General features: G+C 34.0%; 1 protein-coding gene across 1 annotated transcript in view; it reads right to left on the bottom strand.

Annotated features, from left to right (window-relative positions):
* LOC129800301 (serum response factor homolog) overlaps nucleotides 1-12,324 on the bottom strand; it is a 101,172-nt gene that overhangs the window by 18,802 nt on the left and 70,046 nt on the right. Inside the window, exon 3 of the mRNA XM_055844581.1 lies at nucleotides 3,078-3,381. Coding sequence (XP_055700556.1) covers nucleotides 3,078-3,381 — 304 coding nt within the window. The remainder of the gene's footprint in view (nucleotides 1-3,077; nucleotides 3,382-12,324) is intronic.

The following is a 12,324-nucleotide window of genomic DNA, read 5'->3' as shown; positions in this document are numbered from 1 at the left end:
TGTGCTCTCCATAACATCATCGTGCTCCATATTCAATTAAAATTATTAACCAAAAAATCAGATTCATGGTTCAGGGGGAGGGTAGCGGGGGTGCGGGGGGCGGGGGAATCGGCCTGATTCCCACGCTGGTGTCCCCTTCCTACGACATGTCCATGGAATGTCCGAGGACATTTACATCACGCTGCTGTCCCCTTACTACTCATATGTTTACTTGACCAATTCATTACTTGGATTGGGGTTGATAGAGCCAGATAAGAAATGTCAATATCTTTACAAAAACAATCACATTAAGTCAAATCGGTTGAAAAAATTTTCCTCTCCAAAGTCATTGAACTTTAACCTTCAATAATTCAAAATGGAGAATTTTCTGGTCATATGTTTCGACGAAATTCTATGAGGGAACCTCCGGTAATCGCCAGTGGAAATTTTGTTTCACCTCAGAAGAAAAAAAAATCTGTCTTGCCAAGAGTTTTCGGTCCGGATGTGGACCTTCTTCAGTGGTCGACTAGACTACTATTTTTTATATTTCCTGAAATTCGTTATATTTGGAAAATGGAGGATCGTCACTGGAAGTAAATCACTTGGGAAGGTTTTGAGTAAGAGATAATTAGTTTTCTTGCTACTTTTCTTAATTTTCTTTTTGTAATTTGACTTTGATGTGATTTGATTAGGCACTTTTTCTGACTCAATGCTTTTTCTGTCAGAAGAAGCGCCTAATCAAGTCACCTCAAAGTCAAATTGCAAAAAGAAAATTAAAAATAGTAGCAAGAAAACCAATTATCTCTTAGTTAAAAACTTCCCAAGTGATTTACTGCTGGTGATGATCCTCCATTCAAGATTCACTTCAGGAAATCAAGAAAAAAACATAGTTTAGTTGACCACTGAAGAAAGTCCACATCCGGACCGAAAGCTCTGGGCAAGACAGAAAATTTGTTTTTCTTCTTGAGGTGAAACAAAATTTCCACTGTGGCGATTACCAGAGGTGTCCTCATAGAATATCCATCACGATAGCTTATTATCCATCAATAAATATCGACGAAGTGTTCATCCGGACTACTTCTAAAACATATCCGAAAATCATTGAAAAAGCTTGGGGAAATTTTGAAAAAAAAACCGAAAAAACATGATTATGGAGGGATCGGAAAGAAGGGGTTAGGGGAAAAAGGAAAAAAACGGCAGTTCGAGATATTGTCTATTTATGGGGGTGGGTGGGTCTTCTAAGACCGGAAGTCGATATCTCCTACCGTTTGACCACTAGCTTGGGAACAAAAAAAAATTCAAAAATCGGTACTTATACAGTTCATTACCGATAAAGATCGATGTAGCTGGGTTCGAAATATCAATACCTTTCGAATAAATCCAAATTTAACCAAATCGGTTAAAATATGAGCCCTTCAAAGTGATTGAACTTTGACTTTCAATAATTCAAAATGACCAATTTTCCGGTCGTAGGCATGTTTGGACGAAATGGTCGCCTGAACTACCTCTAAAACATATCCGAAAATCATTGAAGAAGCTTAGGCCAATTTTGAGAAAAATCAAAAACCTTTGGTATTGGAGGGGATTTCGGGAGGAAGAGAAAAACATCACGAGATAGGGGGAAGGGGCCACCTTCGAAAGTAGGGCACTTTTGAAATTGGGATTTTTAACCTAGTTTTAAATAAAATTGAGCCTCATCGTGATATAATTTGTCTGCACAAAGGGACTGAGAAGCTAAATTACATTATGATATGTCTAAGTTCCTCTTAAAAATAGGAGAAAAATTCCAATTTCAAAGGTGCCCCACTTTCAAAGGTACCCCACTTCCTCCTATTGTTTTATTATTGAGGGTCCTAGAAGACCGGAAGTTGCTATCTATTACCGTTTAAGTTCCAGGATGGTGACAAGTTAAAAAGTCGATTATATAACGGATTAAAGGAACATGGGAAAAATTGTGAAGTGTTCGAAGCCAAAATTTGTGCGAAGCCTCAAAACCTTCCCCTACACCTTTTTAAGACTTTGAAAACAATGCACCATACTCAAGCAAACTACATGCTCATTCTGTGAAGTTCAAGAAGTAACAGGGCTCAAAATTTCAATATAAACATGGAAAAAACTTGTAAACTTCTTCGTAAATGTTTGTGAATTACTTACGAAATGCTCGTACGTATAATTTACTAACAAGTTCGTAAAAGTTTGTCCCTTTTTCTCAAAGATTGTTCGTATCATAATGATCATAATCACTTGATGAGCAGTCTTTGTTCTTTTAAAAACATTTGTTCGTAAATGTTCATAAATACACAAAAAAATATTCGTAAAATTTTGCCATTTGTTCGTAAAATCTAGCCAGATAAATAAAAGTGTACAAACAAGTATTTGTAAAATTATAAAAACGATCGTCAAGTGTTCATGTTACGAAGAATGTTTGTGAAAAGAAGTACAAACTTTTACGAACTTGTTTGTGTGATACACGATTTACTAGCATTTTGTAAGTCACCAGTAGGCATCCACAAACATTTACGAATGATTTTACAAAATATTTTTATCTGTGTATGTATTTTATTTTTTTTTCTCTTTCTTGATCAAATTCCATAATGATTTGTACATCTAAGAAGATTCAACAAAGTTATTTTACGATGAAAAATTGAAACTTTGATTTTTTTTTATATTGGAAGATATTGAACTTTAAAAATTTCGATTTTGACTTTTCGCTCCAGACTCTTCTAATCATCTAAATAAATTAACTCATTTGAATAATGAAAAATCATTCTATTGCTCAAGAACTTGTGTTTTCTTGTAATTGTACCATTATAAAACCTAAAATTTTCAAAATAGTAAAGAAAGGACTGATTTTTGTACCTCAATCATTTTGAAATAATCAGTTGATACAAATGCATTTACAACGGTTGATGCAATCGACAATTTCTAATTTTCTTATTCTACTTAATGGGAGAAATTTAAAAAATAAAAATAAAACAAATTAAAGGATTATAGTTTTACTGGTATTGCTTTTGTCTTATTGATGTGCAAGGGAAAACGAAATTGCCAAATGCGAAAATGTCAAAGAAGAAGGTGTCAAATCTCAAAAAGGAACTCACCATCATTTGAATGAAACTGTAGGTGACCTGCTTGAACAAGGCTGAGCAATACGTCCTGTGGCAGATTTGCAAGAGCTGCAGCCGGATACAGGACACTTCCTAGACCGCTCTGGAGCTGAGGGACGTTGGTCGTAGATGGCGCTATCACAGGTGGGGACACTTTGGACGGCGTCTGCTGCTGCAGAGACGCCGTCGATGTGGACGGGAGCTTCTGCTCATGACTACTGTTACTCACCACTGGTGCTGGAGACTCTGCACCCGACGAATCATCGGATTCCCCTGAGGATAGGGGTGAGCGTCCATCCTGAAAGTTGAGATAAAACTTTCCCATTATTTTGCTGAATTAATCATTCCAGAAACTACGAGGTAAGTCAGTGTAGTACTACACAGATGCACAATATCTATTAAATTGCCATTAAACTTTCCTCATATTTCTAGGAGATATGTTTCTGTTTTATTTTTTTGTTGTACAACAATGTCGCGATAAGAACTTTTGTACTTGGGCAAACTCTGCAGAAAATATCACTATACTTTAAGTTTATTATTGTTTGTATTTGAAAATTAATAAATTTTCCTGCAAATAAAATAAAAATGCGAAAAAGAGATTTTCCGAAGGTGAACTTTTATGGATTGGCAATTGAACATTACCATAGTGGAGAGTCACGCGTTGATCTAATTGATTTATTCGCATTTAATTTGTCTCCGGGGAGGAGTCTCTTATCAGGTTTTGCCACGATAGACAGCGAGGCTCTCTAATTAGTTGCACCAAGGAGACGCAATGGAAAGAGTGGAGAAATCTCGTCACAGGTGGAGGCATTTGAATCATTTGGAATGCTACATCATCCAAATAGAGTCACCGGGTACATTGAGAGCGCGTCTTCGGATAAAGTTCCGTTTGTGGCAGTTGAGGAATTTCGCCTTAGGCACATTCTATCGTATGACAAAATGTTTTGACTTGTGTATTGCAAGCATTGAAAATGAGTGTTGATCTCATTTATGGGCACACACACTGGACAAGAAAAATCTCCCAATGGCCAAATTGGGATGATACATGGTGGTGAAAGACGGGGAAAAGTCCAGTTCGTTAGCATTTCGTGCGCACATGGGATATATGTCTTGAGAGATTGACGATTGGTCTGGAACAAAAAGTCATGCCAATGTCACTGGATGACTTTTTGTCCACATCCCCCAGGAACGAGAACTGCAGACATTCCCTTCGTCATCCAGTTCAACCTGTAGCCAAGCAGTCTGCTGTGAGTTGCTGGAAGATTCAGCGGTGGGAACATTGGGATGTACTCGAGGCACGTTTTCTGACATCCAACCCGCAAATTCTCAACGAGGAGAGAATAACTAACGAATTTCTTGTGAATCCTCGAGAAATTCGCAATTTAATTGAGCTGCATTTCTCATCATCAAACCACAAGTTCTCTCAGATATTGATAAATAATTGACAACGTTTGAATATTAATTTTTAATTTCTCAATGTATTTCTGATGAATTTCTTATCAAATATTGTTCTCAAAAGCCATACAATATACCTAATCCTTTCACTCATTCAAAAGTAATCATTTGAAATTTTACTTTTAGGGCAGAATCACATTGACAGTAAAAAGCTCACCGTATTTCGTTAATTTTCGTATTTTCATTGCAATTTTTACGCAAATTTTCGATCACCGTATTACCTTATCTCATACTCGGTGGCACTAGGTGAAAATAATATAAGAAAATTGAAGAAATAAAACGAAAATGCGATAAACGGTCAGCCAAAAAAACCGTAAGAGAAATTAATCGTGGTTTTTTTTTGCTTACCGTTTATCGCATTTTCGTTTTATTTATACAATTTTCTTATACTGTTTTTACCTAGTGCCACCGAGTATGAGATAAGGTAAAACAGTAATGGGAAATTTGCGTAAGAATTGCAATGAAAATGCGTAAATTAACGAAATACGGTGAGGCTACGGCGAGCATTTTATTGTCAATGTGATTCTGCCCTTATTCGAAATTCTATATTAGAATATTAATTTATCGTAGCCATATATAGCTCGTGGTTTTGCCCTTTGTGGGCTGTAAAACTCGCTGTTAGAAAAATATGAATAATATTTGACAATTTGAAAATGATGGAGTAATTTTTAGATTTTCACACATAGGGGAACAGTGCTAAATCCCGGACAGTTTACAATATCGGACACTACAACTAACTTGGTCAAAGATATATAATTATCTTTGAATCTTGAATATTGAATTGAATTTTTCAATAGTGCTTTTCTTCTAAGAATATAGTTACTAATTGACGTTTTGCCAACAAATATTCATCGGTGAAGATATATTTCTAATTTCGGACAATTTTATGTTCCCTAAAATTCTATTAATTTTGAATTTTTCTTCATTTTCTAGAAGTTGTACAATGTTAAAGAAATAAAAAAAATGGTTATTCACATATAGAATTTACAGAAAGAGCCTTGGTGGATTTCAAGAAGGTAAGAAACTTCAGGAAAGTTGGTGTCCGACATAGCACACATGGTAGACTTTTTTCATGAGTTATATTTATATCGGTCGGCAGCCACAACTAAGTATATTTCAGGAGAAATACATTGAATTGAATTGAATATTGATTTATAAATGCACTTAGAACAAGTTTAGATAAGACAAAGAAGATAATCTACTTTTCAAAGTTTAAAACAACACTTCTGAAAAAGGAATAACAAAAAAATGTGATAGTTAAAACTAAAACAATTGGTAATGCAACCTATTCGAAATTTCACAAAAGTCCTTTATACTATATAAACGTAAATAAATCCGACAAAGAGAAAAGAAAATTAGAAGGAAAAAATATAAACCATACCAAATTGAGAAAAGGAAATCATAGAATAATACTTATCATTCAAAACAAAATATTCCTAATTATAATATGGAATAAATGCAGTTTTATTCGAAAACTATGGAAGTAAAAATAGTTTTGAGAATAAAATCAATTTCAAACAGAATAAAATTATCAATTTCTTTTCCAAAAATTGTCTTTAAAATTAAAGATTTCAATAGGGTAACTGTACTAAATTTTGGCACAGTTACATGAAAGTGTCAGTCACGTAATATTTTTAATACAAATTGATTGGAACCTTGTAGATAGTTTATCGTATCATTCTTAAAATGAATAGACAAAGCTTTGGTTAATATATTGGCCACCTCAATTCTCACAGATTCTTTCCCTTCTGGAATTCTTCAAAAGTGTTTTTCACATCATTTCGTTCATCGAAGCGACATTTTTGATTTTTTCTGCATTATAATCTCTAGAGTCAAAAACAAAAACTAAAAATTCATGTAAATTTTAGAAAAAGAAAGCAGTGGACGAAATTGCAAGCTGGCCGAAATTTCGTGCAATTATACTGTATAAATTAATCTAGAGTAGAAAATGTTATTTTCATTTGCATTTTTTCATGCTGTTCGATATTTTACGATTTCTTATTAAAAAGTTAGCTAAGAAATTAAAAAAAAAAATAATAGGGCACTAAATATGTTTTTTTAGAATATTTTGGTTATTAATTTAAAAGTAATCACAATTCTTTGATTGCATATCGTTTGCTCAAATTAAAAGAATTATATCACATTAGTATCTTAATATTTTGTTTTAACCTTATATTAGAGAATAACTTGATCATGTTTCTAATTCTTAATTAATAACTTCTAACATGAAATAGGTCAAAAAGAGAACCGTAAACCCTCTTATAAGTTAAATCTCTGTTCTACTGGATTAATAATTTTATTTAAGAATAATGTACTTATTACTCCTAAACGATTTGTCATCCGCTTTCCTATTCTGTTTTGAAAGTATCTCGGCCAGAAAGGTAAAATGGCAAATATTTTAAACAACATATCGTTTATGTTCGAAAATTTAAAATCAATATTCGCACAAAGTACCGAAAATTTGCAAAATAACACGATAAAAGAAAGAGACAAAGGAATTGCACAGGATAAATATAATATCACAAGTTATATACATTGTTTAATTCGATTCGCCTTACGACAAAATGAAGATTACCACTAATGATGACACTTCAAATTCTAAATAGAAATTATATATTGTGAACTCCTTGTCGATTTTACGAGTAGTAAATTTGTCTTCATTAAATTTTAAACCTGATTTTCGAATATCGCTCCCATAGAGAATTTGTAAATCTCTAATTATGTCGATTCAAATATTCGAAATTCGAATATTTGAATCAATATTTCCTGATACAGTAGACTCTCCCAAATTCTGGCATTTGGGATCGAAATGTCATCCGAATTAGAGAGAAATTCGGGCATAAAATTGTTTGAAATGCAACGATTTTTTGTTCTTCCGCATACTAATATAAAGTATACATACTCATATTAATTTATGATACATCTCATGAAACCCCCTTTATAATGCAAAATCACATCATAACTAAGACAAACCATGGCAAATTTGAGAATATCATCTGTATTCGAAAAATTTAAAAATATCGATAAACTTTTTTCAAATTTATCTGCTGCCCGAATTAAAAAGGTGCCCGATCTTAAAAGAACCGAATTAGCGAGAGTCTACTGTAAATTATAATAAAACATAATTAACAATACAATAAATTAATTAATATATAGATCTTAGAATATCGAATAAAATAAAGTGTTTTAGAATATTTATTAGGTGAGATTCTTAACAAAATCTCACCTACTATAATCCTAACAAAATTTCATGTCGTCCGATCGACCTCAAATTTGGCCAAAATGTGTTTCGCCACTTCCTGATTCCGAATATATATGTGGCTAAGTTACGTTCCCGGCCGGCCGGCCGGCCGGCCGCTCTTTGGAGCTTAATAGCTCCTAAACTAAAAAAGATATCGACTTGCGGTTTTCGGCAAAGGTTATATATCAGGTGAAAATTGCAACTTGGTGCATAGACCCCCCACCCCCCACCCCTCCTTCCGCCATTTTGAAGACCCCCCTTTTTTTGTTTTCTCAATAGCTCCGCCCCTATGGCATTCAGCGGACTCAAATTTTAGTATGTTATAGCTGGGCCTTACAGCTTTCCATCAATACCAAACTTAAGGTCCCCCGACCCCCCTGACCCGAGCTATAAGGGTCCAAAAAAAATTTCTTAAAATGGCCATAACTCCGGTTCTAATTGTCAGAATTTAAAAAGTGAGGGCTTTTTGGAAAGCTCTCGTGAAATGCCACTTCCCCTTCTAACATCGCAAGTTCATAAAACCACCGCTAGGGGCGCTTTTTTTAAAAAGAAAATTTTTAAATCTTAAAAGTTAAATAACTCAAAAATTCCATTGTGCATCGGGCTGAAAATTTAGTATGTTGTAGCCGTTGATTATACCTATCAAACAAAAAAAACCTTAAGTCGATCCATAACCCCTGACCCGAGCTATAAGGGGTCAAAGTTCGAACATTGACCGGCCTCTATCTCCGGTTCTAATTAACATAGCGACCTAAATTTTACCTTTTTGGTTTCGTCTCGATGAGCACTTTCAGATGGAAGTTCAAAAAGTCACCACAGGTGGCGCTGTGATAGCGTCAAAATTCATCGAAATTCAAAGTCACTTTTCTCAAAAACGGCATTGTGCAAGTTAATGAAATTTTAGTATGTTGTAGTCCAGTCTAGGACGTTTCCAAAATGGTGCGTATGCGCGCTGTGGTTAAAACAGAACCGGAGATATGAGGGGTCAAAGTTCACAAAATTCAAAAAATCATATCTCCGGTTCTATGTGACCGATTTTGATGAGTGAGGGCTTAAACGAAAGATCTCACCAAATGCTACAACTTTCTAGAATATTTGAACTTCGTGGGACCAACACCAGGGGCGCCACAGTCGAAAAACCAATTTCAATATCACATAACCTCAATTATCTCGACTGTCGCTAAACCGATTTTGATGATTACTTCGACACAATTGTAGAACACATTTGTCTCTACATTTCGTCCATACATCATTTTCCGCTCAGACTACGCTATCACTCCGATTTTGCCGTTTAAGTGTGAAAAAAATGATTTTTCCCATAAAAACGCTTTGAAATCACTCAGATGCCAATTTGACTGCCTCTACTCCACCAAGACACTTAAAATAGGGTTTTAAATGGAAAGTCCCACAAAATACAACAATTCTTTGAAATAGTTGAAGCTCAACAAATGACTACTTGGGGCACTCTGGATGAAAAAACGAGTTAAGAAACAAAAAACCTCGCTTATCTTGGCTTCTGAGTAATCGATGAGATCATGTTCTATGGGAAAATTATAGAGAACATTCTGGTCTACATTTCACCCATATAACACTTTTCTGTCAGTTCATCCAAATCCTTGACATTTTGGTTCAAATACAAAACTTGTATAATTTCACGAATTTGATTCAAGATAACTGAATGGCGTCTCCCAACTTCAGCTCTAAATCGAATTTGCATGCACTCCGAGTTAGCTCACGTTAAGAATCTCACCTACATAAGCCGGTTAGGATTATCTGTCCCTTTGTAGATGTTAAACATCTCTTGTTAAACTCCCAAAGAAATTTCTTTAAGATGATTTCTCTATTTTCCGAAAAGCCTTAGTGACAAGAAAATCAGGACAATATGTCACTAATCACATTGAGTCGTACTCTCGATTTCCTAAGCATATCCTCCGGTTACAGACTAAACAAATCGATAGAAATCTCCTAAATATTCAAGAGATTTTCTGGAAATGTGCCAAGAAAGGCATTCCTTAAGAATTTCTATCCTTTGACCCAAATTTAGCGACTATATGTTATGTATCAAATAACACAGAACTTCCGTCATTTGAAAAATGTATCTCCTCCTACTTATCACATATCTTATGAGATTGTAGGAAGTAGTCAGTCAAATTTTCTTTTAGTTTTTTTTTTCTTATTAAATGGATGAGCAAAAAGCTTAAGCTTGGATGGAAAAAAAGAAACAAAACGGGATATATGAGTTTATGTTGAGAATTTCTTATCACAATTCACAGGATATGAATCCTCTTTTTATTATTTGTACACATATTGTATATAATATATAAGACATGACTTTCAAACAGTCAAAGGCTCTGTGGGTGCTTGAGATAATGTTGTGAAACACGATGGAAAAATGGAAAAGCAGTGGGAAAATGATTGAATTGATAAAAAAAATAAAAGAAATTTTCACTTCTCTCGTGCTTCAAATTCAACTTTTACTTGAGAAAACACTCAAGCTTCCGGGATATCATACTTCTTCAGGGAATGAAAGGAAAGGTGAATTCATTTTGTTTCTTCATTATCTCATTCTAAAGTGTAATTTTCAACCAGGAAAAAATGTTAGATTTTCTTTAGAAAGTAATAAGTGAACTTTAAAATTCCTACACAATTTATATATCACCAACCAGAGAATAATTATAATAATAAAATAATAATAATTCTGGCAGAACATTCCATGAAGGAACAAGGCCTTCCCGCAAAGGGATTTATAGACACGCATTATTGTTTCTTTTTTTTATACGGAATGAGATTGTCAGTCCCATGCCTCGTGGAATCATCAAGTGCAGTGAAGCTCACTGGATGCAATCCGAACACTTTTAATGCCCTAGACACACTTAGTACTGAAGCCGAGAGATGACTTAGTGGAAAATGATGGAAATGTAAGCCGTCTCTCGACTAATCCTCAGGTCTGTCAAGGTCCTAACGCCAGAAAAATTCCTGGTGAACTAAAGGAGATTCGAACCCGGGACACTTGCATTATAGAGCGAGTACTTGACACATTCAGTGCCCTGAGATGGCAATGAATGAGAATACTAAAATTTAAAGGTGGTAAATGAGAAAGTAACTGTAATTAATAAAAAAAACAGAACTTTTTAATAAAATAATATTAAATTTAAAAAAAAAATATATTGAATTATACAGTCACATTTAACCACAATTTGTAAAATTTAACAAGAATATTCAAAATCAACGTATTTCAAAACAAGCAACTCCAACACTAACTATCCGGCTCGAAGGACCAATTATGTGGGGAATATTCCAAGTTAGCAACTCCAACAATGAACCTAACCACAGGAGAAAGACTATTTTTCTCTAAAACTTTGCGGTCCTGTCTACAGTGGTCTTCCCCAGGTTTTGGTTCAGGCACAATAAGGGCACAAGAACTTAATAATTCAACAAGATTTAATGGAATTAAAAAGAATGACGCTCTTTTTTATAGAGAGTAAGTTTATGTAATTTTAAATCAAAATGGCGGAGAATTTCGAAAAACCCATAAAAATGAAAATTCAAAAATTATTTCGTTTTTTTTGGACAATTAGCTATATTTAATTTTTTACCTAACCAACAAATTTTATGATAATTCTTTCAATTATCAGGGAACTAACATGATTACGTTGTAACAAAATATTCCGATACGATTAATAATAATACCGAACTAGAGGTAAAACGAGATACTGACTTCCGGTCTTCGGTGACCCCCATTTAAAAAACATTATCTCCTGACATTTTTCTTTACCTGAGATACTTAAGAATCTCATTTATTTTTCCAGTCATCTCCTACTACCCATGTAAAACATTTAATTTTGGGATAAGGAATAGGAATAACCCAGACGATCATTTTCAGCATACGTAGTACTTATTGAAAGGCAAAACATACTTAAAAAAAGCCATTTTCAATTTTTTAAGGTCAAAATTTAACCAGTCAACTACTTATTTCTCAATTCATTGAATTGTATATTTGGATTTTTTAAAAAAGATATTGCATATTTCAACTGGTAATGAATCGGCAAAGTACACGTAATTGATTGAATTGAATACTTATTTGCTTTTTATTTGCTCGTAAGCTTGTTACCGGACTAGAGGCTAAATGGTGAGAGATATCTACTTCCGGTCTTCGGAGACCCCCTTCCGCGTAGGTCAATATTATCAAGAGATATATTGTACATTTTTTCTATGCACTTCTCTCCTTCACCTTCAGATTTTCTTTTTTGGTTTGTTTCGAAAATACATAACGTTTTAAATACGTTTTCGGATTCGATTTAAAGACTATTTAGTCATTAATATTGCACATATATGTCACGACCTCAAGTAATTCATGCTACCGATTTTTTAATTCTAATTATTGATGAGCAATTCTTAATCATTTTTCGGTTTTATAATGGTTTTCTGACAATTTACAAAACAATTTAAGTTTGTTAATTTTGATAAATGAATTTACAGAAAGCTCTTTAGTTCGAACATTCCGGAAAGCAAGGAATCTACTATCTATTTTAGGAAGATTTTCTA

Source organism: Phlebotomus papatasi, chromosome 2, assembly GCF_024763615.1.
Source record: "Phlebotomus papatasi isolate M1 chromosome 2, Ppap_2.1, whole genome shotgun sequence".
Lineage (NCBI taxonomy): Eukaryota > Metazoa > Arthropoda > Insecta > Diptera > Psychodidae > Phlebotomus > Phlebotomus papatasi.
This window is presented reverse-complemented; position numbering and strand designations above follow the sequence as displayed.